The sequence below is a fragment of the Phyllostomus discolor genome, chromosome 2, assembly GCF_004126475.2.
Source record: "Phyllostomus discolor isolate MPI-MPIP mPhyDis1 chromosome 2, mPhyDis1.pri.v3, whole genome shotgun sequence".
Lineage (NCBI taxonomy): Eukaryota > Metazoa > Chordata > Mammalia > Chiroptera > Phyllostomidae > Phyllostomus > Phyllostomus discolor.
This window is the reverse complement of record NC_040904.2, coordinates 120,591,109-120,616,165: the sequence shown is the minus strand read 5'-3', so window position 1 is coordinate 120,616,165 and position 25,057 is coordinate 120,591,109. Positions and strand designations below refer to the sequence as shown.

General features: G+C 39.8%; 1 protein-coding gene and 1 pseudogene across 5 annotated transcripts in view; both read left to right on the top strand.

The window, feature by feature from the left end:
* The window catches only part of IARS1 (isoleucyl-tRNA synthetase 1), a 113,055-nt gene that overhangs the window by 28,570 nt on the left and 59,428 nt on the right, over positions 1 to 25,057 (top strand). For all 5 annotated transcript variants that reach the window (XM_028531659.1, XM_028531660.2, XM_036018424.1 and 2 more), the window contains 10 exons: positions 2,846 to 2,933; positions 3,181 to 3,241; positions 6,420 to 6,515; positions 15,972 to 16,094; positions 16,622 to 16,713; positions 18,262 to 18,360; positions 20,011 to 20,137; positions 21,963 to 22,036; positions 22,413 to 22,607; positions 24,238 to 24,324. In XM_028531659.1, coding sequence (XP_028387460.1) covers positions 2,846 to 2,933; positions 3,181 to 3,241; positions 6,420 to 6,515; positions 15,972 to 16,094; positions 16,622 to 16,713; positions 18,262 to 18,360; positions 20,011 to 20,137; positions 21,963 to 22,036; positions 22,413 to 22,607; positions 24,238 to 24,324 — 1,042 coding nt within the window. The remainder of the gene's footprint in view (positions 1 to 2,845; positions 2,934 to 3,180; positions 3,242 to 6,419; positions 6,516 to 15,971; positions 16,095 to 16,621; positions 16,714 to 18,261; positions 18,361 to 20,010; positions 20,138 to 21,962; positions 22,037 to 22,412; positions 22,608 to 24,237; positions 24,325 to 25,057) is intronic.
* Positions 10,497 to 11,232, top strand: LOC114512911 (annotated as a pseudogene).

Genomic DNA, 25,057 nt, shown 5'->3' with positions numbered 1-25,057 from the left:
GTGCACAGGTAACCAGGTTCTTAGTGATCGAGGACAAAGAATTGAACCGAACACACCAAGTTTATAGCATAAAGAAAGAGGGAAGATTTATTAAGTGATAGTACACTCCACAGGACACGGGAGTGGGCCAGCTCTGAGCAGAGAAAAAAAAGGGCACGTGGGCTGGGGGATTCTATTCTTATAGGGCAGAAGCCCCCTTGCTAATCTTTGGCGGGCTTTTCCTGTGCAGGTACAAGGAGTTGGATTTCAAAGCTACTGCGCATGTGTGGTTTCCCATGATTTTCTTGATTGGCTACTGGAGAAGGGAGTCCCACAATGTTATTTCATTATAATGATATTATAATGAATCAGGGGTAGTGCGCAGGCGCAGTCTATGATTCAGACTTATCCCAGAAAACAGGAACAACCCGTCTTAGGGTCTTTGTCATGTATAGATGTTTTCTACCTCAGCCCTGCGGGGCCTCTGGAGCTTCCTTCCTGACTATCTCCTGCCTCACTTTGAAACCTCACCGCTGCTTCCCTTCCTCTCTCTCTGAGTCTGCTCTTATTTTTTAAATACTGACCCAGAGTATCCTATGTGACCTCGTATCTGGCTCATCCTACAATGTGCTACTTTTGCCAGTTACCCCATATCTTTTACCTTCTTCCAGCTGCCATCTTTAGTCAGAGCAAGAGTACCCCATAACACAGGAAGGAGCCTGCCTTCTCCTGCAGGCACTGTATAAGCTCCCCAGGTTAAGTCTGAAAGCCAAGTAGACTTTTTACCTGGATTGGCAGCACAGCTATCAACTAGCCATTAACTTGCCATTGTTATGAAAAGTATCTTAACCTCCATATCATCCCCCTCCCCCATTCTCCAACTTTGGAATGTGGGGAATATTTCCACTCAGCACCTCATTTCACTGGGGCATTGTAACATGAGACTGCAGTGTATTCCAATGTAATTTTATGCCTGTGACTGTAGGGAGCAGTTAGTTCTGTTCTTGCTTTCCAGTAATTTCCAGTCCTGGGGACAAGCTCAGAAGAGAAAAATGGCGGTCATGTTTAACAAGGTCATAGGCCTGCTTGGCAAATGGTGCCACGATAGCAAATGGCACTGACTTTATTCTTTTCATTAACTACCAGTGAAGTTTTGTGCACAGGCATGGTCTCTACTCAGATACTAAAAGGCATTTCATGGCAACCAGGACAGTATACTCAGCAACAGCAGTGCAGTCTCAGAGTTCCTCCATTGCTATGCTGTCTCCTGCCTGAGGATCACAGAATTTGTATCAAAACTTGACTTTGCGTCTTTCAAAAATTCCCTGGTAGAGAGTTAACCACAGTCTCAATGAGGCCATTTCAAAGATACTTACATGAAAATGGAAGATTGGAACCTTCAGGGTTTTGATACTTTATGAGGGAAGGTGGTGAAGCAAGAGTAGAAAAGAAAAACAGAAAAAAGAAATCCACCTTACATGACAATCAGCGTAACCCACAATAGCTTTTGTTGGCAAGAGGGGAATACTGATCAAGGAATAGAGAGAATTGGGGGATCCACTCCCAAGACATAGGTAAATAGTAATTACCTATGTCTTGGGAGTGGATAGGACCAAGAGTTGGTTTCTTATGATACCTGCTAGGAAAGAGCTGTTTGCACACTCAGCCTGGCTGCTTCTCCATTTTAAGTTCCCTGTTTCACCTGTGAGACAGCCATTCTGTAGTGAGCCTGACAGTCTAAGGAGCCATCTGACTGAGATTTCAATCATGTCACTCTGCCTGCCTTTTGTACTTGGTGGACTATGTATTCTGAGTTTTAATTCAGAAAATGTAGACTCCACTTGTAATGAGTATCTGTGAGGTCGGGACTGGTGTCAAAATTATATACAGCAGTTTGTCAATGAATCACAGAGGCCTTCACGGAGATACATATTCTCATTTTTCTTATGGTGAATTGTATGTATGTCATAGGCTTGAATAAATTCTTGGGTATGTCATACTTTATAGGTGGGAGTTTTAAATTTTTGTAAGGCAAATTTTCAGTATCTATTAAATTTTAAATGTTTTTATAATTGTTCCAGCTTTTCTATTTCCAATAAGAAGACAAAGAAATGTACTAGAATATTCATTATCCCAGTGTAAACAGTTCACAGTATAATATGTAAAAATAAATTTTAAAACTATATTGTTATATTATACAATAATAATAATTATTATTGTTGTTATTGTTATTCTTAAAAGAGAGGGGAAGGTTGGGAGAAAGAGAAGGAGAGAAACATCAATGTCTGGTTGCCTTGCATGTGCCTCCTGCTAGAAATCTGGCCCGCAACCCAGGCATGTGCACTGACTGGTGATCGAACTGTCAACCCTTTGGTTTTGCAGGCTGGCACTCAGTCCACTGAGCCACACCAGCCAGGACCCACAATTATTTTTTAAAAGTCACCCATTTACATAATATGTATGTTACTATATACATAGAAAAATACCTGGAGACACGCACTCAAATATATGGTGAGTAGTACCTAAGGGTAGATAAGATTACAGGGGACTTTGTTTGTTAATGACTTTGAATCAGCTACATATATATTACCTTTGGTAGGAGAAAATAAAGATCGGTTTACTAAAAATGGGTAAAGGTGCAATTTACAATAATTCATGAGCTGCCTAACAGCTTTCAGTGTTTCTGTCTTTTTAGTATCCAGAAAGAAGTGTGTAGTGTTCTTTGCAGTGTTTCTCTGTGAGTGCTGAGCACACTGGTTACAGGTGATAAAGGAGCCACTGGAGGGAAAGCTATGCTGATTCATGTCTTTAGAGTAAGATACAGTGTGAATATCACTGAAGTCCACTTTTTCTATTGGTCTCATAGATGTTGTCAGAGGAAAATCACTCATTTTAATGGAAGCCAGATTACCAGCCCTCTTTAGATTGGAGAGTGACTATGAGATCCTGGAAAGGTAAATATACAAATCATTTATTTATGCATGTGTGTCTTTAGTTTTAAAAAATAAAATAACTTTATTACCCAAAAGCTTGTATAATGCAAGTTTAGCTTTAAGTTACTAATACCATTACTTGCATGTGCCAACATTTATGACTAAGGAACACATAAATGAGAAGGGAATGGTGATTTCATGTGGCTCCAACCTAATTTCTTTGGTAATCTAAATATAATTGTAAGTTTGCCTTTCTCTTTTTTTCTAGGTTTCCTGGTGCCTATCTCAAGGGCAAGAAATACAGGCCACTGTTTGATTATTTTGTAAAGGTGAGCTTAGGGAGCACTACCATAGTGGTTCTCCACAGCCCTTGTATTATATTGATAACTGGAGCAATATAATGGTAACTGAAGCGGTCTCGTTATTATATTGTTTGCATGAGTGTGCCTGAATCAAAAAGTCTAGTATTAACAGAATTAAGTTCTATTAGTATTTCCTTGTTCTAATCATTAAAATCCTATAGGGACTTTAAAAATAGTTTTCTCAAATTACATAAGAGATCACTTACTTTTGATAAGATATATTTGTATATATTTATTGTTTATAGTGGATATATCTCACAGGAATGTGAGGGATTGTTTTGAGGGTTTTTTCCCTCCCACAAATTTAGGCTAGTACTCAAAACTGTGTAAAAAAAAGTAAACAGTTCAGCCCTGGCTGGTGTGGCTCAGTGGATTGAGTGCCAGCATGGGAACTGAAGGGTCAGTTTTATTCCCAGTCAGGGTACACGCCTGGGTTATGTGTCAGGTCCCTGGTGGGGAGTGCGGGAGAGGCAACCAGACACTGATATTTCTCTCCTTCTCTTTCTCCCTCCCTGCCCCTCTGTCTAAAAATAAATAAAATCTTTAAAGAAAATAGACAGTTCATTTAATGGAAATTGACTAGGTAGGTGTTTAAATCTGGGTACTACAACAGAGCTCATTAATTTAGTAACTTTTCTTAGGAGTCATAAAGCTGTTTTATGTAGTTTTCATTTTCTGACAACAGAATTTATAGCTATAGTTGCAAACCCAACCACCACCAAAAGAACAAGGTCATCAGAAATTAGTCTTTATTTATAAGTCTTAGAGTAAACTGATTCAGACCTGGCTTCACATATTATGTAAGAAATATACTCAGTTAGGCATATTGTTAGCCAGCAAAACCTTACATCAGAGCCCAGGATAAAACATTTCCTTACCCTCTGTTGTGTTTCAGTGCAGTAACAGAATTTGCTTAATATAATGCAGATGACCTCTGCCATTTGGGCTCTGTCCACAATGTTGCTTACATCTGTCTTTTCACTGTCATGCTCTTTGAGTGTTTTCCTATGTTTCTAGTCTCCTAACTAGTGGCCCTTTCCCTCATTACATGTTGCTGCTGATGGATATCCCTACGTGTTTCCTGATTTGATCCCTCCCTGTGAGCCTATAGTTGTTTCATTTGCCAGCCTATTTCTCACCATATGTTCTCCACTTGGCATGAGGCAGACCGGCTTACTAGTCACATCACCTAACATATCTTTTGCTTCAGTCAAAAACCCTTTTTCTTCCTTCCTGCCTTTGTTTTCATTAACTTTTTCTTCTGTTTAAAACACCCTTCACCTTTCTGTAATGTCATACCAGCTCAAGTTCAAGTCACTCTTCAAAGCTGAACTTAGATGCCATCTGAAAAAGTATTTTCTGAAATGCCTCTTTGGTTTCTCCTTCTGAAACATGCCATTACTACATTCTTCTCTCACGAATCTTAACATAATTTGTTTTGTGTTGTATTTGTTCTTGTCTTAAAACTCTTCCACTAGGTGAGTGACTCGTAAACTTTCTGAATTATAGACTCAACTGAGAAGTTGAAGAAAGCTAAACCCTCTGAGAAAATGTACATGGACACCCTAGATAGGAACTTTGGGTTAAGTCATTGGAACATGCACTTAGTACATAGGGTTAAGATGAGTAACACCTATCCATTCACTTAGCTTCTGGAAATTTCTGGAACCTTCTGTAAATGTTACACAGACTCTACAAATTCTTTGACTTGACCAATCTCAGCCTCAGCGAGGCAAGATCCAGAGCTGGACCCAGAGATAGGAATGCAGCGTGGAGGTTCTCGGTATAGTTATAAACAGTAAGGTACCTTTGTGTTCCCTACATCTGACTGTAAGAACATACATATTCTCTCTCCATGTTTGTATCATTGAAGACACACCCCAGTACCTGCGATACCACACCAAAGACATTTACAGGTGATTTGGGTTACAGGAATTAAAATTTATGGTTATTTTTCATGTTTTGTTTTAAGCATGTGCCAAACAGTTAAAGAGTTGAAAATGCTATTGTATTTGGACCCAAATGACCTTGTTTCAGGTCCGGCTTCGTTGCTGTTTCTGTGATTTGTGCAAGCCATTTTATCTTTGTTCTGAGTTCACTTGTGAAATTCACATGCAACCAGAATATCTTTAAAACTTGGAAGTACTAATGTCTTTTTTTTTTTTCAGGATTATAGTTTTCATTGTGAAAATCATTTCTGAAAGTACTTTTTTACAAAGGCAGATAAGAAAACAAAGGGTTTTAGTTGGGCTAAAAGAAAGGATATGTGAAATAAAATGTTAAGAGATGACGATAGAAAAAGTAGGTCTATAACCTTATATGTATTAACCTAGCTTTATTGTTACTGCAAAGGAAATAAAATTGGAAACATTACCCATCAGGGGTACCTTAGGGTAGAATATTTATAGATAGAAATGATAGCTCTTGGCTCCCCCATTCCACATCTTTCAAATTTTGCCTTTTACAACTGAATACCTTGAGCTGGACTTGAAGTGGAAAGAAAAGTGAAGTGTATGCAGTGATTGAAAATATAGTTGATGCTTGAACAAGGTGCCAGTACATTTATACATCGATTTTATTTAACCAACCATGGATAAAAAACACTTTTTTGCATTCCCAAGTGCAGATTGAAAAAATGGTGTTCAGTTTGTGGTTGGTTGAATTCAAGGATGGGAAGGGTGAATTGCAGAGTCAGAAATTAAACCCAGATTTCCAATGCATGAGGGTCGGTGCCTCTAACCCCCGCATTGTTCAAGGGTGAGCTATATATCACGAAGGAATAGTTTAAGGAGTATATTTTGTGAGATTATGTTAAAGGACATGCTGGGTGTGAGGGTAGTTTGGAGTAGGGGATCATTCTAGGAGAACTAATCAAAAGGCCCAGTGTCATACTAAAAAAGTTAGAAAATTTTCTCTGCAAGTCTTTAGATAACTATTTCATTTGTAAGTATTGAATGATTATTCATGAACTACTGTATAGAATTGGCGTGTTTCCTTCCCATATGAATTATTGCCATTTCTGTTGCTGAAAAGAATTTCACATGTTAAAAGTTTTTCAAGCTCAAGCTCTAAAAGCTGTTATCAAATTAATATTATATTATGGTACAGTTTCATCCTTTAGTCCTGCTAATGTTTTCTTTTACAGTGTAAAGAGAATGGTGCTTTTACTGTGCTTGTTGACAGCTACGTGAGGGAGGAAGAAGGCACTGGGGTTGTACATCAAGCTCCTTACTTTGGCGCAGTGAGTAATACAGATCTTGCAATTGTAATTATAAGAAGTCAATTTCAGTGCCCACGAAGTCATTGTCTTCATGTTGTGCATGTGTATTGATCACCACTTTTCTTAAGCCATGGGATCAGCCTTTTTGGCTTATAAAATACGTCTGCAGTTTCTTTTCACCCTGAGTTAATCTCTAAAAAATGGTGGGCTAAGGGCATTTAGTCTTTGTAAAAAGCAAGCTGTGTTTTCATTCACTCATAATTTATATGCATTACATTTTGCTCTTTATAGTATGTAGTTCTGTGAGTTTTAACAAGGGCACACTGTCGTGCAGTCACCATGATTAATCAGACTTCAGAAAGGTTCTGCTTTTTCTTGACTAAATACTGTGTGATTAGAAGGGAAAAGGGTGTGGTTAATTTTATATTTTGCCCAAAGCAATTTTTCTGAAAATGTCCTTTTAATATAATTTTATATGAATAAAATAGTAGAGTTTACAGGTTAAGGGTACGTGTTTTAAAGCTAACCAGATCTTTAAGTTGAAGCCCTGCAATAATAGGCACTCCCTGGGTAAGTTAGTTGGCCTGTCTCGATTTCGTTTTCCTTTTCTGTAATAGGTATAGTACCTGCCTGTCCTGAGACCTAGAAGGACTAAATGGAATACCCTTCTATAAAGAGTGTTTAACAGAGTGCATGATGCTACAGGAGTATACACAGTTACTACTGCCAGTGTAGCAGTTACTGGGGACCTACACAAACCTCTCTGCTTGATCATTTTATCAGTGACGGGGGTGATAAGCTAGTCTTTTCCATTGGTCACTTTCATATTTAAAGTCTGTAGATATTTTTAATATGGAAATCTTCATTTAAAAAGTAAAAAATTATAATAAATCCATATGTTTATATCATTCAGCTCCATCAATTAATCAACATTTTGGGAATTCTGTTTTATCTATCTTAATCCGTCCTCTTCCCCCATGCTTTTATTTAAACTGGACTTTCTTGGAGCAAATCCTGAACATCATACCCTTGTCTGCAAATTCTTCAGTATATGTCTATTATTGATGAGAAATTTTATTTTTAATATACTACCATGATAATGTTAAAACCAATAAAACTACCAATTACTTATTATCACCAACCTGTTCACTATTCAAATTGGGTGGAACCTATACTCACCTCCTCCCATAAGCACATCAAAATTACAGCTAAATTACAGAACAACCATCATTCAGAACCACTTGAAATCTTGGTGAATGAAAGTCCTACAACTACAGAATTGAAGAAACCACATCACTGAGACTGTTAGGAGGGGCAGAGACAGAATGGGCAGGTCCCAAAATCACCTGTGGCAGATAAAAATCAAGAGGGATGTCTCAGCTGCAGATGTTCCCCCTGATGAGTGAAGAGTCCTAGCTCCACACCAGGCCCCACCCCCAGACCAGGGTTCCAGTGCCAGGAAGACAAATCCCCATAACTTCTGGCTGTGAAAACCAGTGAAGGTTAAGGCTGAGGGAGACAGAGGGCTTCTGAAGTCCCAGGCCATTCCTGTTAAAGGGCCTGTGCATGGAATTACTCAAACTCATTCTCTTTGACGTCCTGTGCTGGGGCAGTAGCTTGAAAAACACCAGGGACATATAGAAAGAAACTGAATTGTCTGGCATCAAGATGAGAGCTGGGGGGACAGCTTTGTCCCAGACAGAAGTGCTGACAGATGAGCTCTTCTCTCACAGCAGGCACCATCTGTGAGACTCCATAAGCCTGGCTCACACAGCCCTGCCCTGGTGATTCCCTGAGACCCTACTCCACCCAGCTTTCAGACTCACCTAAGCTGTTTCCTGTGCCTCTTCCATACCAATGACGTGTCCTGACTTATGCATCAGATTTTCCTAAAAATCTCTACAACAAGCAGCATCTGGGCCTCAGCATGCCCCATACCTCTCACTAAGTGGCCATGGCCTGGCACAAGTGGCAGCCAACCTTACCTCACAGCTTGGCCTCGCCTGGGCACCTCCAAGTCCAGCACACATAGCAGCCAGCTGTAGATTGCATTGTAGCTTATGCCAGGTGAACCTGCGCAGAATAGAGTCAGTGGCTGACCTTGGCTTGCACCTCCCAGAAAGCCAGCATACCTAGTGGATACTTCAGACCACGTTGAAGCATCACCATCAAACCACCTCAACAAGTGACACGCTCAAGGGGTGGACTCAGCAGGCACTGGAGCCCTGCTGAAGTAAGCCTGGCTCTCTGGGGTGGGGACCTGCGCAGCTAGTCCTCCATGGTGGTCAGTGGTCACAGCCAGTCCTTGGCAGCTGATTGGCCTGAGGGAAGATCCCTCTCATTGATGTGCCAAAGCAATCAAGGCTAACGGGGTGCACCTCAAGTCCCAGCTTAGGTGACTAGGGAGTCTATGCCATTCAACCCTAGAGAATACCTACTGTACTAGGCTACTCTACAAAGCTTAAAAGACATAGCAACTTTACCTAATACGTAGAAACGAACACTGGAAGGCTGCTAAAATGAGACATTCAAATGGAAGAACAGAACTCCAGAAAAAGAACTGAATGAAAGAACAGAACTCCAGAAAAAGAACTGAACAAAATGGAGACAAGCAATCTGCTAGATGCAGAATTCAAAACACTAGTTATAACAATACTGAACTTAGCAAGAACCTCAACTGCATAAAAAAGAACTAGTCTGAAAAGAAGGATACACTAACTGAAATGAAAAATTTATAGGGAATCAGGACAGATGAAGCTGAGAATCACATCAGCAATTTTGAATATAAGGAGCAAAACATACACAATTAGAACAGAAAAAAGAATCCAAAAAATTAGCATAGTGTAAGGAGCCTCTGGGATAACTTCAGGTGTGGCAGACTCTGGCCCACAGAGTCTGCCTGTTGTGACTTAAGATGAAAACAATGCACAGGCTACAGCAATCCTGTGGAGAAAAGGGGATGGCTCGGCCAGTCTCTCAAGAGGAGGGTGCACCAACCCTTGCCTAGACAGACTTTTATTGTTTTCTCAGGGTTTACATCAAAGAAGGATTTATTATCTATTACATAGAATATTTTTGTCTACATTTTAGGTACAATCAAGGAAATGAAAATAACAAATGCAGAAGGGAAAGGCGGAGAACTGATTAGCGCCATCCTTGGGAAAATTTACACAGGCTTTGGAAATTACCTTGAAGACAGGCAATAAACATATACAGCACTGTTTTAGACCAGGGTGAGGGAGTTGTAGCAAGAGCAAGCCATAACAGTCTGTATGCATTTTCTAGGCCTGATTCCCATGGGGAAATCCCGGTTTGAGGTCTGGCTCCTGCCAACCGCATCGCTTCTGTAGGTTTTTCATACAGAGTTGAGCCACATTTACCAGACCAAAACAAACCAGTCCCCTACGTTCAGGCATAACAATATTTGCACCATGGGGGTTCTAGAAGAAGAAGAGAAAATAAAAACACATTGTAAAAAATAATGACAGAAAACTTGCCCAATTTGGTAATGGAAATAGACATACAAGGCCCAGAAGCACAGAAGGTCCCAAACAAGATGAACTCAAAGAATCCCACACCATACCAAGTCATATCATAATTAGAATGAAAGACTAAAGATAGAATCTTCTCAGCAGTCACGTACCTATAAAGGAACTACCTCATATAATACTGTCAGCTGATTGCTCAACCTTGCAGGCCAGAATGGATTAGCATAAAATAAAGTGATGAAAAGCAAGGACCTACAAACCAAAATTACACTACCCAGCAAAGCTATCATTTAGAGTCAAAGGACAGGTAAAAAGTTTCTCAGAAGAAAAAGCTAAAAGCTCATCACCACCAAACCTATGTTATGTGACTTGTTAAAGCGTCTTCTTTAAGAAGGAAAAATCAGAAATATGAATGAACAGGCTTTGTGCATCTTCCTACCATTTGGTCTTTGTATTTCTGTCTCGCAGCTGCTGATAGCAAGATGACTTGAGGAAATGGTAAAATTGGACACTGTTCAAAGCCATCAGCCTATGTTACTACAGAGGAAAATATATTGCGTTCTTTTTTACCTTCTTGACTTTACCTTTGTGTGCCCCGTGGATATCATTGCTTCCAGAGATTGGGCAGAAGAATTCAAGAAACTCAACTACAAAGTGATTGGTGCTTGTGTGGCTTTTCCCTTCTGTCACCCGGCATGGATCGACTCACCCAAGAAATAAGGAGGACCGGGACCCATGAACATTTCCTTGGTTTCAAACCTCAAGTGCACCATTGTTCAGCATGATGGGGTCTTGAAGGCTGATAAAGGTATCCTTTCCCAGATCAGCATAAACAACTTTACTATTGACCACTCTGATGAGAATTTGAGACTGGTTCAGGCTTTCCAGTTCACTAACAAACATAGGGAAGTGTGCCCAGCTGACTGGAACCGTGACAATGATATCCTCAAGCCTGATGTTCAGAAAAGCAAAGGACATTCCTATAAGCAAAAGTGAGCACTGGGTCATGCAACAGTGTACAGACATAAGAACAAAACCCCTCTTTTATAATTGTCATGCATAAAACACAAGATCTGAGTTCTGGCCAAGATGGAGACATAGGTAGAAACCCTTAGCTTCCCTGCACAGCCAAAAGTTGGATAACAACCAATCTTTAAAAACCATAAACAACCAGAAGTGCCAGAAAAGCAAACTTCATTGAGCTCTGACAACCAGAAAGTTAAAGAAACATTCACCCAGAGCAATAAGAAAGACAACGGCAATCGGGTGTGCAGAGAAGACCCACAGCAAGGTGGTGGACCACACAGGCGAGGCAGGGATGGCTGAATGGGAAACTAAGACTCAAAGCTAACTATCAACTATCATGGGGGTTGCCACTGCAGGAGAAACTCCCAGTCTCACACGAGAGTTCATTGAAAAACGGGGCTAGAGCCAAGCAAGCGAATTGCATTCTTCCCTCTCTGACCCCTCCCCCACAGATGATGCCACAATGCAACAAAGATGGTTGCCCTTCCCTGGAGTATACCGAAGGCCCTGCCTCCTTACAACATAACAAGTGTCCTGGAACAAAGAAATATAGTCCAGAAACTAGGAACAGTAAAATGACAACAAACTCATAAGTATCAACAACTGAACCAAAAAGAAAAAATACAAATGAAAACAAACCAAGCAAACAACTAGAACAGGAACAGATTCACAGAAATAGAGATCACATGGAGGGTTTTCAGTGGGGAAGTAAGGGAGAAGAATAAGGGGGAAAGGTACAGGGAATAAGAAGCATAATTGGTAGGTACAAAATAGACGGGTGCGTTAAGAATGGTAAGAAACAGTTCAAAGAACCCACATATACAACCTGTAGACATGAACTAAGGAGGGTAATGATAGAGAGTTGGTGGGTGCAGGGCAAAGGGGAGATAAAGAGGCAAAAATTGGGAAAACTGTAATAGCATAATCAATAAAACATACTTTAAGAAAAAGACATAAGATTTAGCTGAGATGTGGTTTTGGACAGGACAGGCCTTTCCTGCAGGGTTTAGGGAGACCAGCCTTTTTTCTTATGGAGGAAATGCCCTGAACTGACGGAACACTACAGATGATATATACAGTAGTGGGGCATCACCATTTATCTTTTGTTGTTTCTGTTAAAGTTGGACTGAGAGAAATATGAACAATTAAATGGTAATACATATCTATCAACAATTGAATCTAAAAAAGTAAACAGGCAGAATAGAAACAAACTGATAAATACAGAATAACTTCTTTAAAAATTTTCACTTGAGGATGTATTTATTGATTTTTCTAAGAGCAAGAGAACGTTGATGTGAGAGAGAAACATTGATCAGTTGCCTCTTAAACGAGTTTCAACTGGGAATTAAACCCGCATATTTTTGGTGTACACTCGGTGCTGCTACCACCTAAGCCACTTGGCCAGGGCCAGAGAATATTTTGACAGTTGCCAGATGGTAGGGTGTTGGGGGTTTGGATAAGGATGAAGGGATTAAGAAGTACAAATTGATAGTAAAAGAATAGTCATGGGCATGTAAAGTATATCATAGGGAATATAGTCAGTAATACTCTAGTAACTACACATGGTGTCAGATGGGTACGGGATTGGGTGATCACTTAATAAGTTATGTAATGTCTAATCACTGTAATATACACCTGAAACTAATATAATACTGTATGTCCACTGTAATTGAAAAATAAATAAATGGTTTAAAATGGAAGAAAAATTGGGTAAAAGTAATCTTGATTAATACTATTTGAGTTTTAGGAACTAGTCAGGTTTTAGTTAATTTATGATAGTTTTAGGGTCAACTGGTATATTTGCTCCACTGATAATAAATAAATAAATATTGATTTTGAATTGTAGTTTAGGTTTTCTATTTATGTTTTACTTTTTAATATATTTTATTGATTATGCTATTTCAGTTGTCCCATTTTTCCCCCTTTATTCTCCTCCATCTTGCACCCCACCTCCCACCATCATTTTCCCAGCTTAGTTCATGTCCATGGGTCATACATATAAGTTCTTTGGCTTCTCCATTTCCTAGACTATTCTTAACCTCCCCCTGTCTATTTTGTACCTACCAGTTATGCTTCTTATTCTCCATACCTTTATACCCCATCTCCCCTCCCCATTGATAGCCCTCCATGCGATCTCTATTTCTGTGAATCTGTTCTTCTTCTAGTTGTTCGCTTAGTTTGTTTTTGTTTTTGTTTTAAATTCGGTTACTGATAGTTGTGAGTTCATTTTCATTCTACTGCTTATATTATCATCTTTTTCCTACATGAGTCTCTTTAACATTTCATATAATAAGGGCTGATAGATTCACTGGATAGAGTCATCTTGGATGTAGGTCCTTGCCTTTCATGTCTTCTAATACTTCTTTCCAGCCCCTTCTTGCCTGCAAGATTTCTTTAGAGAAATCTGTTGATAGTCTTTTGGGGACTCCTTAACTGTTTCCCTTTCCCTTGCTGCTTTTAAGATGTTCTCCTTCTCTTTAATCTTGGGTAATGTAATTATGATGTGCCTTGGTGTGTGCTTCCTGGGTCCAACTTCTTGGGGACTCTCTGACCTTCCTGGAAGTCTATTTCCTTTGCCAGATTGGGGAGTAGCCTTCATCATGTTTTCAGCTAAGTTTTCCATTTCTTGCTCTTCCTCTTCTCCTTCTGGCACTCCTACAATTCAAATGTTGGAACGTTTAAAATTGTCCCTGAGGTTCCTAAGCCTCTCCTCATTTTTTTTTGAATTCTTGTTTCTTCATTCTTTTCTGGTCATATGTTTTATGTTTTTTTCTTCCTTCTGCTCCAAATCGTTCATTTGAGTCCAGTTTCCTTCCTGTCACTGTTGGTTCCCTGTACAGTTTCCTTTATTTCACTTTTCATGGACTTCACTTTTTCCTCTATTTGTGACCATACTCAACCATTTCTGTGATTACCAGTGTTTTGAACTCTGCATCTGATAGGTTGGCGATATCTCTTCATCACTTAGTTGTATTTTTGGAGCTTTGATCTGTTCTTCCATTAGGGCCACATTTTTGTCTCATTGCACCTGTTAAGTAGCAAAGAGCGGAGTCTTGGGTATTTGCGAGGGTAGAGCAGCCCACATTGCTGCTGCTTGTCGCTGTATGTAGGGGAGGGTCAGAGAGGAAACAATGCTGCTTGCTAGGCTCTGCTCTCTACTGGCTTTCAGTCACTTCCTCTGCTACACACAAGCAAATGGGCCCTTCTGGTGCCGATTCTCAGGCGGGTGGGTTTGTGTACCTTCTGGGACCCTTTGGGTCTCTCCAACAAACTCTCATGTGAGGCTGGGAGTTTTTCCTCCCACCTCAACCCCTACAGGTTTTTTCAGTCAGAGGTTTTGAGGCTCTGTTTCCCTGCTCTGGAACCCTGGGTTGTGTGGCCTGTCTCACTCCCCAGTTGTTCCACCCAGTCTGCCAGCCACTGTCTCACCTGCCTGGTCCTCCATCCACTGCCTTGCTGCTAGCCCCCTGTTCCTCCCATGAGTCTGGATGAATGTTTCTTCTTCAACTCCTTGGGTGTCAGACTTCCATGAAGTTTGATTTTCTGGCAGGTCTGGGTAACTTTTTTTTAAAATTTGTTGTCCTTCTTTTGGTTGTGCGAGAAGGCAATATGTATCTACCTATGGCTCCATCTTGGTTCAAAGCCCACGCTTTCAATTCAAAGTGTGAATGTTTGTTATTTACTACATGTATCTGTCCTGAAAGCCAGGCAGGTTAAGGTAACAATAAAAGATCAGATCTCTGAAGTACAACCTTTAATCCCATTTGGTAGAAATTTTTCTGAGAGACCACTCATACTGCATTTTGTTAGGTGATACCCTGTGACCTCTGCAGAGTCATACTTATGCATGACGGAGACCTGTCATAGCTCCATTCAGGAATGCTGCGCTCAGCTAGTTTAAGTCGTGGGGCTGTGTGTTCTCTAAATATTTCAAATTGCTGGGTTTAAGACTTGTCCTTTCTGTTGTGCGAGTACATTTAGGGGTCTTTCTTCATGGACAGGTACCTACACATTGCATCATACCAGGCAGCCCCTCAGCACAGTGGGAGTTAAACATAGGCCTAGGTGGGAACATTGCCTTTCTATCTTGTTTTAAAGTCAAATGAGAGTGTGGTTTCACCATCTGGCCTGTGATATTATTCCTTTGATTTTAGATTTGGGCAGCATAGCATAGCAGTTAAGACTTTGGACTCTAGAGCCAGGCTGTTTGGTTTTGAATGTGAGCATTGCCACTTTGCAGTGAAGGATTTCTTTGTGCCACAGCCTCCTTATCTGTTAAATTGGGATAGTTGTTGGATTTTGCCAGGAGAACACATGGTAAAAACCTAGTGCACCAGTCAGCCTTCCTTGAAGTGGTGAAGAAGAAGCGATCTGAGTAGTAAAATATTCAGAGCACTGTTACATAAGCTTTACATATAAGCATTTGGTCTAATTATAAACACTACTCAAAAAGTATTCTGAGCATTGTGATATAATCTAGGAAAGGTACGCTCAGTGTTGCAATCTCTCAGGTGATCCTTGACAGGATGCAAATCTATATGCATATCAAGCATCATGCAGTACTTAATATGCTATGCCTAACTTCTGTATGTGCTCCTGCTTTCATCATGCCTGTATGTTCATACATATTGATGTTATAAATCAAATTTGATTTTGTTTTAATACTCTCATATAATATCTTTCTTCTCTTGTAGTAGATACTCTGATATATGTAGGAGTCTATGAAATAATGGCTGCTTAAACTGGACTAGATGATATAATCCCCTGTGCAACTATAAGGCTCTGTTATTTTCTGTGTGGTCTTTGAAGTAACTTCAGTGGATTACTGTTGATTACATTTTATACATCAGAATATTGGAAACTTACCCTGTAAAATCTACCTCCTTTTACCCTCCTCTCTTGCCCCATGCACACATAAACTGTTTTATTCTTCCCTCCCTCCACCATTTCCACTTTTCCCCAGGATGATTATCGGGTCTGTATGGACTTCAACATCATTCAGAAAGATTCTGTCCCTGTTTGCCCTGTGGATGCTTCAGGCTGTTTCACAGCAGAAGTGACAGATTTTGTGGGACAATATGTGAAGGTTTGTGTCTAAATGACATAGAAAGGTGTTGGTTTCATCATATTTTTTCATTAATCAGTTTTTATCAAATAGCTTCCTCATCTGGGATGTTTTTTCCAGGAAATTGTTTGTTTTTGTTTTTGGGTTTTTTTTTTTTTTTCCAGCACATAAAATCAGAAAAGATGGATCATGTTATCAGCTACATTGTGGGGGGCTAGTATCTTCAGAGGAGGCATGCTATAGTTTTAAGCATAGGAGTTTAAAAAAATTGAACAGATGACTCATGAAGCATCTTTGTGACTTTGGGGTAACTATTGCTGATTCAAAACTTCAGTACCTTAATGGTGTGGAATATACTTAAAAAGTACGTGAAGTTACAAGATATCTAAAATATGGGTCATGTCTTTCATAGTATATTTGTTATTTGTGCTGTATACTCTTAATAAAAGTAACCAAATACCAGATTTTACTAATACACTTAATTATATTGTGTTACTAAGTACTGTTGGATATTTGAATGTCTAGATTTTCATTTTTTTTTTAAACAGGATGCTGACAAAAATATCATCAGGACCCTGAAGGAACAAGGCCGACTTCTTGTTGCCAGCACCTTCACTCATAGCTATCCTTTCTGTTGGAGGTAAGGAGAAAAGAGTTTTGTAGTTAGAGTTTTAGATTTGTGCATGCACTTAATGTATGTGCCCATTCCATCAGTTTGAGGTTTCCATCTCAGTTGTATTCTTTGGAGTTAGTGTTTGGAAACTGCCTTTTTGTTTCGAGGATAATTTTATGAATGCATACATTTACTTCTTCCTCAGGCGTTGTCTGAGAAATATAGGCATAGACTGTGAAGGAAAAAAAAAACAGCCTTCTGCTCTACAGAAAAAAAAAATTAGTTCTTTCCTACTGTTTCATTATCCTGTGAGTCTTCTTTACTATTCCCTTTATAAACTTCACTTCTGACACTTTTGAGTCACCAAAATAGTGAAGGTTTTTTCCTCCACACCAAGCAATTTTCTTTGACACTAGCTGGGTGTCCTATTATTTAATTTAATTCCAACAGTATTTACTCAGAGATTAAGGGATCAGTCCCACAAGAATGGGACACAAACACACACGCACTCTAGATGCCAGTCACAAACCCAAGTTTTCCCCTGATCAATGGACTGGCTTGAGATCACATGTTCCAGCTGTCCCCTCCTTGGATTCAATTAATTTGCTAGAGAGGCTCACAAAACTCCTGAAAATACGTATATTTGTTAAAAAGGATACACATGAACAGCCAGATGAAGACATATACATAAGGAGAGGTCTGGAAGGGTCCTATGAGCAGGAGCATTTGTCCTGTGGAGAGGGGGTGCTCACCCTTCCAGTATGTGGATGTGTTCTTCAACCTGGAAACCCCCTACATTCCATACTTTTGGGATTTAATCAGGAGGATGGTACAGGGCTGAATATTCCAAGCTATTGGGTTTGGTCTTTCTGGTGACCAGCCCCCATCTAAGGAACCTCATATAGAGTCACCTCATTAGAACAAAAGACACTCCTGTCAACCAAAAAATTACAAGGGTTTTAGGAGCTTTATATCAAGAACTAGTATCCAAGACCAAATATTAGAACTAAAGATGTTCCCAGTGCTCTTATCACCAAAGAAATTATAAGGGTTTCAGGACCTCTGTGCCAAGAACCATGGGCAAAGGTGTATGTATGTACATGCACATATATGTATATTTTCTATTATCTCACATAGACAAATATGTTTGTGTTGGGTTCACATTTCTTTAGGATAAGACAGGCCTAACATTTTCTAATGGAATTTAGTGAGAAATATGCAATGTACCGTTTAAAGAAGGTTCTAAATATGTGGGTGAATTAGAATGTTTAGTGGCATCACGTTTTGTCTTTGCTGAAGTTGATACCATTTTTTAGACAGCTGTCACACACCAGCAGAACTATATGAGGACTTCTTTTTCTGATATTGTTGTTTTGTTAACTTTTACTTTTCTTGGTATTATGTAGGTCCATGACCAATACTAAAGACATAGACATTCGTTTTGCAGTAGACATGAATGTTGGCAGAAGGCCAAGTTGGTGGTGGTGACATCAGTGAGAAACTAATGGTTGTTGCTACCGTGAGCACCTGCACACCTTAGTCTCACCAGCCACACCTCCATTTCTGCTTCCCCAGGTCGGACACTCCTCTCATTTACAAAGCAGTGCCCAGCTGGTTTGTGCGGGTTGAACACATGGTAGACCAGCTGCTGAAGAACAATGATTTGTGTTACTGGTGAGCAATGAGACATGAGTCTTCATAATGTCCTTTATATATAGTTAGTAAGTATTGGTTTATACTTCCCCCAATTATGATAACTTTAATAACCATCTAAGACATAACAAAGTAATTATTTTCTTTATAAGGTCCATGAAGGAGTCTTTTTTTTAAGCCCAATAGAAATGAGAAACTGCTGTTTATGCAAATAACAGAATAGAATGACTGAAAAGTATCTGGCTGAACTTTCAGGGTAAACATTTAGTTTTAAATATACCCACAAAATCCATTTATAACATCACTTGAACCTTGAGCAATGCAGGGGTAAGGGTCATTAATCTCTGTACATTAAAAAATCCATGTATAACTACAATCAACTCTCCACATCCGTGGATTCCCAACATTGGGGTTGACCCTTTAACAACATGGGTTTGAGATGGACAAGTCAATCAGTTGAAAAAAAATTGTATATAAGTGGACTCTGCCATTTACACATGTGTTATTTAAGGATCAGCTACTGCTTTTGATGCTTGTTTAGTTCCTTAACTATGAAGATGCAGGCTGGCTTCATTGATAAGCACTGTAGGGACAGAAGCCTTGTTCTTCCCTAATATCTGACCACAGAGGTGTGTGTTCAACCTGTTAGAAAAATAAAGTAAGATTGACTCAATGTATTGCAGAATAATGTTTTTCACTGAGAGTTTGGAGAGAGATTAGTATTTTGTACTTCTAACAAGAACTTAAAAGCTGCATTTAATTTTGGAAGAATGGGCAGAATCTCCAGGCATTATAAACAAAAGGCTATAGCTTTCTCTTTTTTTCTAGGAAAGTGACCCTGATTTTTCAAGAAAAAGCATTTTTTTTTCTTTTTATACCTAAGGAGTTCTTTAGCTTTCCTAATGTGTGATGGGCTTAGTATAGAATGTTAGTATGGGAGCCTTGTGGCATCATGCAGGCCTAAAATCTGGCATTTAGGATACAGGACTAAAGACAGAATGTTCAGGAGCCTCGGGTGCTCTAACTCAACCTTAAGTTTGGGAAGGTTTTTTGCAAAGCTGAACCTCAAAGGATAAGGAGTCATTTAGCAATCAGAGGCAGTAGAAACTTGGGGGAGTGATGGCTAATACAAGGACTGCTGGGTGAAGGTTAGCAAAGCAGACAGATGGTACTAGTGAAAGCAATGAGGTGAGAAGCTGAATCTGAGGGACTTGCCTCATTGCTGGAGCCTAACATGCAGTACCATGGGGACTGTAGGTGAGCCTGGAGAGGTAGCTACCAACAGCCTGCCTGTTCAGAGTGGTATTTTCTAGGTGATTGGATGCCTGTAGTAGTGAGTTATAGTAAGAGAACTATTGCATGAAATACCCAGAAAGCAGATATTAGTGGGGCCAGGCTTGCTAGCATTGGTGACAGAAAATTGTGGCAGTCCTACTTGGAGAGTAGGATGGAGAAGCATGGGTGATGTCAGGTTTCCTATTAAAAAGCATCTTCACTGGGATTAATTCATGGGAGATATAGCCACTGTGAGTCATCTAGTGCTGTCCATGCAGAAAATAATCTCGCAGGAGGATTGAGATCAGCCTTTCCAGAGCGTTTTTACAGGTGCCATTTACAAATTTACTTAGTAATGTTCTTAGGTGGATTGGGTTTCTGACCTGTTTATTGCAGGGTCCCAGAGTTTGTGCGAGAAAAGCGATTTGGGAATTGGCTGAGAGATGCACGTGACTGGGCAATTTCCAGAAACAGATACTGGGGCACCCCTATCCCACTGTGGGTCAGTGAGGACTTCGAGGAGGTGAGGCTGGTGGTAGTTTTGTATGTTGACTCTTGTTGAGACCTTTTTTGTTTGTTTGTTTCATCTGAATATGGGGGCAAAAGAATATGGTCTCTTCCCCCCCCCCCTTTTTTTCCCCTAATTTTTCTTTCCTTTATCATAACTAAATAAGAATGTTAGCATTTTAAGTTTATTTTTACTTTAGTTTTCCTTGAATGTAATTTGTGTTTTTTTCTGGGAACACACATTAAATTGTTTCTGTTGCTAAAGGGCTGAATATAATTTCGGCCCTTTAACAGTTAAGGAGTAGTTACATTTATACAGTCCTAAAATTATTTCGGCCCTTTGAAGGCAACCTTGAGGCTGATGTGACCCCCAGTGAAAATGAGTTTGACACCCCTGCTCTATACCCTTCAGTTAGAGCAATGAAAAAGGAAGACTAAAAAAAAATACAAAAGCATTGCAGACTTTTAATCTGAAAATAAATGATTGTATGAGTGTATGTATACATAAATATATATATAGGACTTCAGATGTATTCCCGTGATGGGACCTTCTTTTCATGTCTGTTGCTGAAAGCTGAGAGCATTAGAATTAGAGCCGTCATGAACCACAGTGGCCCAGGGACATCAGTAAATTTCTAGTACATAGGGACCTGAAAGGCAACAGTAAAATAGCTCAATTGGAAGACTTTTCAGGACTGATCAGGAAGATGCAGAGAAAGAAACCAAGAGTGTTCACTAGGTAACAGACAACCCTTGGGTGAGAATTGATACCAGTCCCTGTTGGTGCTGCCCCATCAGATAATGCTTCCTGTTGTGAGTGCCCCAGCTGGACCCATCTCTCAGCCTCCTTACCTGGACATAATTCTAACATCTTATAACTATTTGGATTCAGCACAATAATTTAGTTCTAGCTTTGACTTAGAAGATTTCAGCTTAATGAACTGAATTCAAGTGCGAGGAAGAAACTTAAAATGTCTTAGTGTACAAGTCTAGCTATTTCACTTCCACTGGTTATTTTCAGCATAGATGTGGACATTAGAAACGCCCAAGAAATACATGTTGAGGTGATGGCTGTGAATGTTTAAAATCATTTTCATAGAGGGAAACTAGGCAACCTGAGAAAGGACAGAGCCACTGAAAGGAGGAGGCCACCAAGGGAGCCTTGGCTTTTATTTATTTGGGTTTTTGTTTTTTAAGATTTTCAGATTTTATTTATTTATTTTTAGAGGGAAGGGGACGGAGGAAGAGAGGGAAACAAACATCAATGTGTGGTTGCCTCTCACGTAGTTCCCCCTGGGGATCTGGCCTGCATCCCAGGCTTGTGCCTTGACTGGGAATCGAACCAGCGACACTTTAGTTCGCATCGGTGCTCAATCCACTGAGCTACACCAGCCAGGGCTAGCTTCAGCTTTTATACAGAGCAGCTGTCAGCTCCAAGCAGTAAAGAGCTGACCCTTCTACACAGATTAGCCCTTCACATTGAATGGATAGCTAATCTTCAGAAACTATTCACTACTGAAAATAATCTGGGGTACGCCAAGACATGTGGTGCAGGGGTGGAGGAGCACACCCAGCATCTTCCCTAAAGTCTGAATAACATCTCCCAGGGGAGATACATTGTAGGGCTTCCCTCCGATATGGGACTACGTAGCAAAGAAGTGGAGTATGCTCACCTCTTCAGATAGTCACCTGTCTTTCAGATAGTCTTTCATGAGGGTAGGCCATGTTGGTGATAACTATCCTGTAGATCAAAAGGTTTCTAAACTTCAGTGTCAACAGAAATTAACTCTGTGTGATCTTTGCCTCTCTGGCACTCCTGCTTTTTAACTTTGTTTTGACAGATAGTATGCATTGGATCAATTGCGGAACTTGAAGAACTGTCAAGAGCAAAGATCTCAGATCTCCACAGAGAGAGGTCAGTTTCTGAATGCTTTATTCATGTCAGTTCTGTCATTCAGAGAGCATTGGGCTAGGTCCTGGCCTGTTAAGACATGGTCTCTATAGTGGATCATAGAGCTACATATAGAAATCAAACACTGATTTGCTGAATTACATTGTTCTTGATGACTTGTGTCATAAGGAGGAAGGGTGACTTCTGTTCTTGAGTTAGATGTCAGAGGACTTCTAGTTTGAGTGCCTCTGATGCTCTCTGTAAGCCTGTGATGACTGCTGATGTTTCTGTTCATAGATACATATGAAGTTTGTCTGGAATTATGTTTCCTGCTGGCATTTCAACTGCAAGTTCTGTTAAGCTTAAAATTAATAGAAATGGCTATATTTTTGTTTGTTAGTATTGACCATCTGACCATTCCTTCACGCTGTGGGAAGGGATTGCTGCGCCGCATCTCTGAAGTGTTTGACTGTTGGTTTGAGAGTGGCAGCATGCCCTATGCTCAAGTTCATTATCCATTTGAAAACAAGAAGGAGTTTGAAGATGCATTTCCTGCAGACTTCATTGCCGAAGGCATTGACCAAACCAGAGGATGGTATGTTCCTGCTTCTTTCAAGAGTTTTGTTGATTTGATTTTGTTTAGCAGTTATTTTACTGAGCACCTAGTATTTATCTGCTATGTGCTGGGAAGATTGTGTCAAGTGAGAGGGCCTCTGCTTCTTAGGACCAAGCTAGGAATCTTTTAAGTAGGAATCTCTCTCTATGGTAGGGTGTAGTCTCAGATTTAATTATTTCACTGACATCTTGGAATATAGAGATTTGTTTCACTGGAAATGTAAATGATACAAAACTCTTAATATGTGGTCATAGCTTGATCACTTCAAGTCATTTATTCAGATGTCGAGTAAGTATTTACCTACAAGATAATGGGTGGGGTCCTACAAATGTGAAGAGGATTACTTGGAAATATGCTCAGATGCTAGATTAGCCTTCCAAAATTAACATTTGAAAAAAATCTAGATTTAAAAAAAAACCTGGGGAGAGGGTTGTGGCATTGGTTTTATCTGGTGCCTTATTTAAAGCAGTACCCTCATCCTCTTAATTATAAAAAGGTTAGTTACCTTCTTTTTGTGGATGAGCTTGATTGGCCCAGGTTCTAATTATACTTTCATTAGTAATGTTTCTACAGGGGTGTTTAAGGAATGTTGGTGGTGTTTTTGCTTTTGCAAACTGTGGTAGTCATCACAAACTGATTAAATTCTAGCCTTAATGCTTTGGAATGTGCTATTTTCACTTTACAGTCCATTTAGCTATAAGAAGAGCTACCAGGCACAAACTCCTATTCCTAAGGAGATTCTCTGAGGAGTGGTGACAGCTGACAACTAATAACAGTCCTTATATGGGTTCCCTGTGCACACTCCTCCTCTCCTCTTTACTCAGTTGTGGGCTGCCTGTCCTAGGTACCAGAGTCCTCTTGACATACCTTAGAGGTCAGGTGTTCATGTTAGACATGGAGTCTGGTCTATGACATCACCTATTCATGTCTCGTGATGGTCTTGCAGTGCAAAATCAGGTTGGAGGTGACATAAGAGCCTCTCTTAACTCGTACAGCTTATAGGGATGTGAGGCTAGCTAGCAAATAAATGACATATGTGATATCTGACAGAATAAAAACATTTTCTCTGCTCTTATAATCTATCTTTAGACTTTGGAACAAGGGTGCTTTTTGCCTTTTTTGGCCATGTGGGGTTGGGGAGGTCATCAGACTATCCCATATGACCTTGTGCTAATGGCGACATACATCTGATTTTCATCTTGTGTTATGTGGGAAGGCCCCAAGAGGCCACCCATTGCTACCCTGCTGTGCTCTGCCTTAAGGCTATTCAACTGGCTTCCCAAGAAGGGTAATGGTACTATCCGCAACTGGGGTCAAGTACCTCGATCCAGGCCTTTATTTGCTTTGAGTCATGTATTTTTCTAATCGGAAGCTTAAACGTGACTGATCTGCAGTAGGTCTTGTGTGTAATTTTTCAATGATCCTGGCATGATTTTAATGTCACTGGAATTAAAATCCTTGCCTTAAGTGATTATCAAGAAGTGTAACAGATCAAAAATAGAAATTCAGTTCAATAAGTAAGTACAGTTTTTTTCCTGTGCTAGACTTCTTCTGGGGGTTTTGTTTTGTTGTTTGTTTTTTAACTTTCTTTGTGGGGTTTTTTTCCCAGGTTTTACACTCTTCTGGTGCTGGCCACAGCTCTCTTTGGACAGCCGCCCTTCAGGAATGTGATTGCGAATGGACTCATTCTTGCAAGGCAGGTGTACTCCTTTGTGTCCTGACAAGTTCCATTTCCCCTTCCTCTTACTACTCTTCATGAATAGAGGAATTTAGGAATGCCCCAGCTCTGCTCTTACTACTTTTTCTTTTCTGCTTCTGTACTTCTTACTACCTTCCTTTTCATCTAACTCTTGTTTTTGTGTACTTTTGCATCTTTTGTGTTCTGTCTCCACACTTCCTCTGTCTTAGGGGGAAGACTTTGATTGGAAGCTAAGCATAATGGAGTAGGCAAAAGGGGAGGACTTGCTTGGGATAATTCTAGTGATGAAATAACATTTGTCATTTTAGACTTTCTTAAAGTACTTTCGGTTATAGCTCTTAGTCTGTATACTCGTCCTTTATATAGATTTTTGTTTTCTTTTTTAATATATTAGGAAATTATGAGTTCTAGAGGTTTCTGGTTTTATATTGGAATCCTTTGATTACACTTCCTCAAGTTATTAAGAGTAAAACCTAAACAAAAATAAGAAATTAAAAATATTTACATAGATACCCAGCTTTATGTGCCATGAGTGGGGAGGATGACAGTAGGCCTGTTGTGAATATTTACACATCTTTACTCACTTAATCCCCAGAACTGTGTAAGATGTGTTCTTTCATTACCATGTTTTGACATTTGAGGTACAGAAAAAGTAAGGTTACACAATAAATAAGTGGTGAGCTCATATAAATAAATATAAATATAAATAAATATAAATGAATCCATTTAA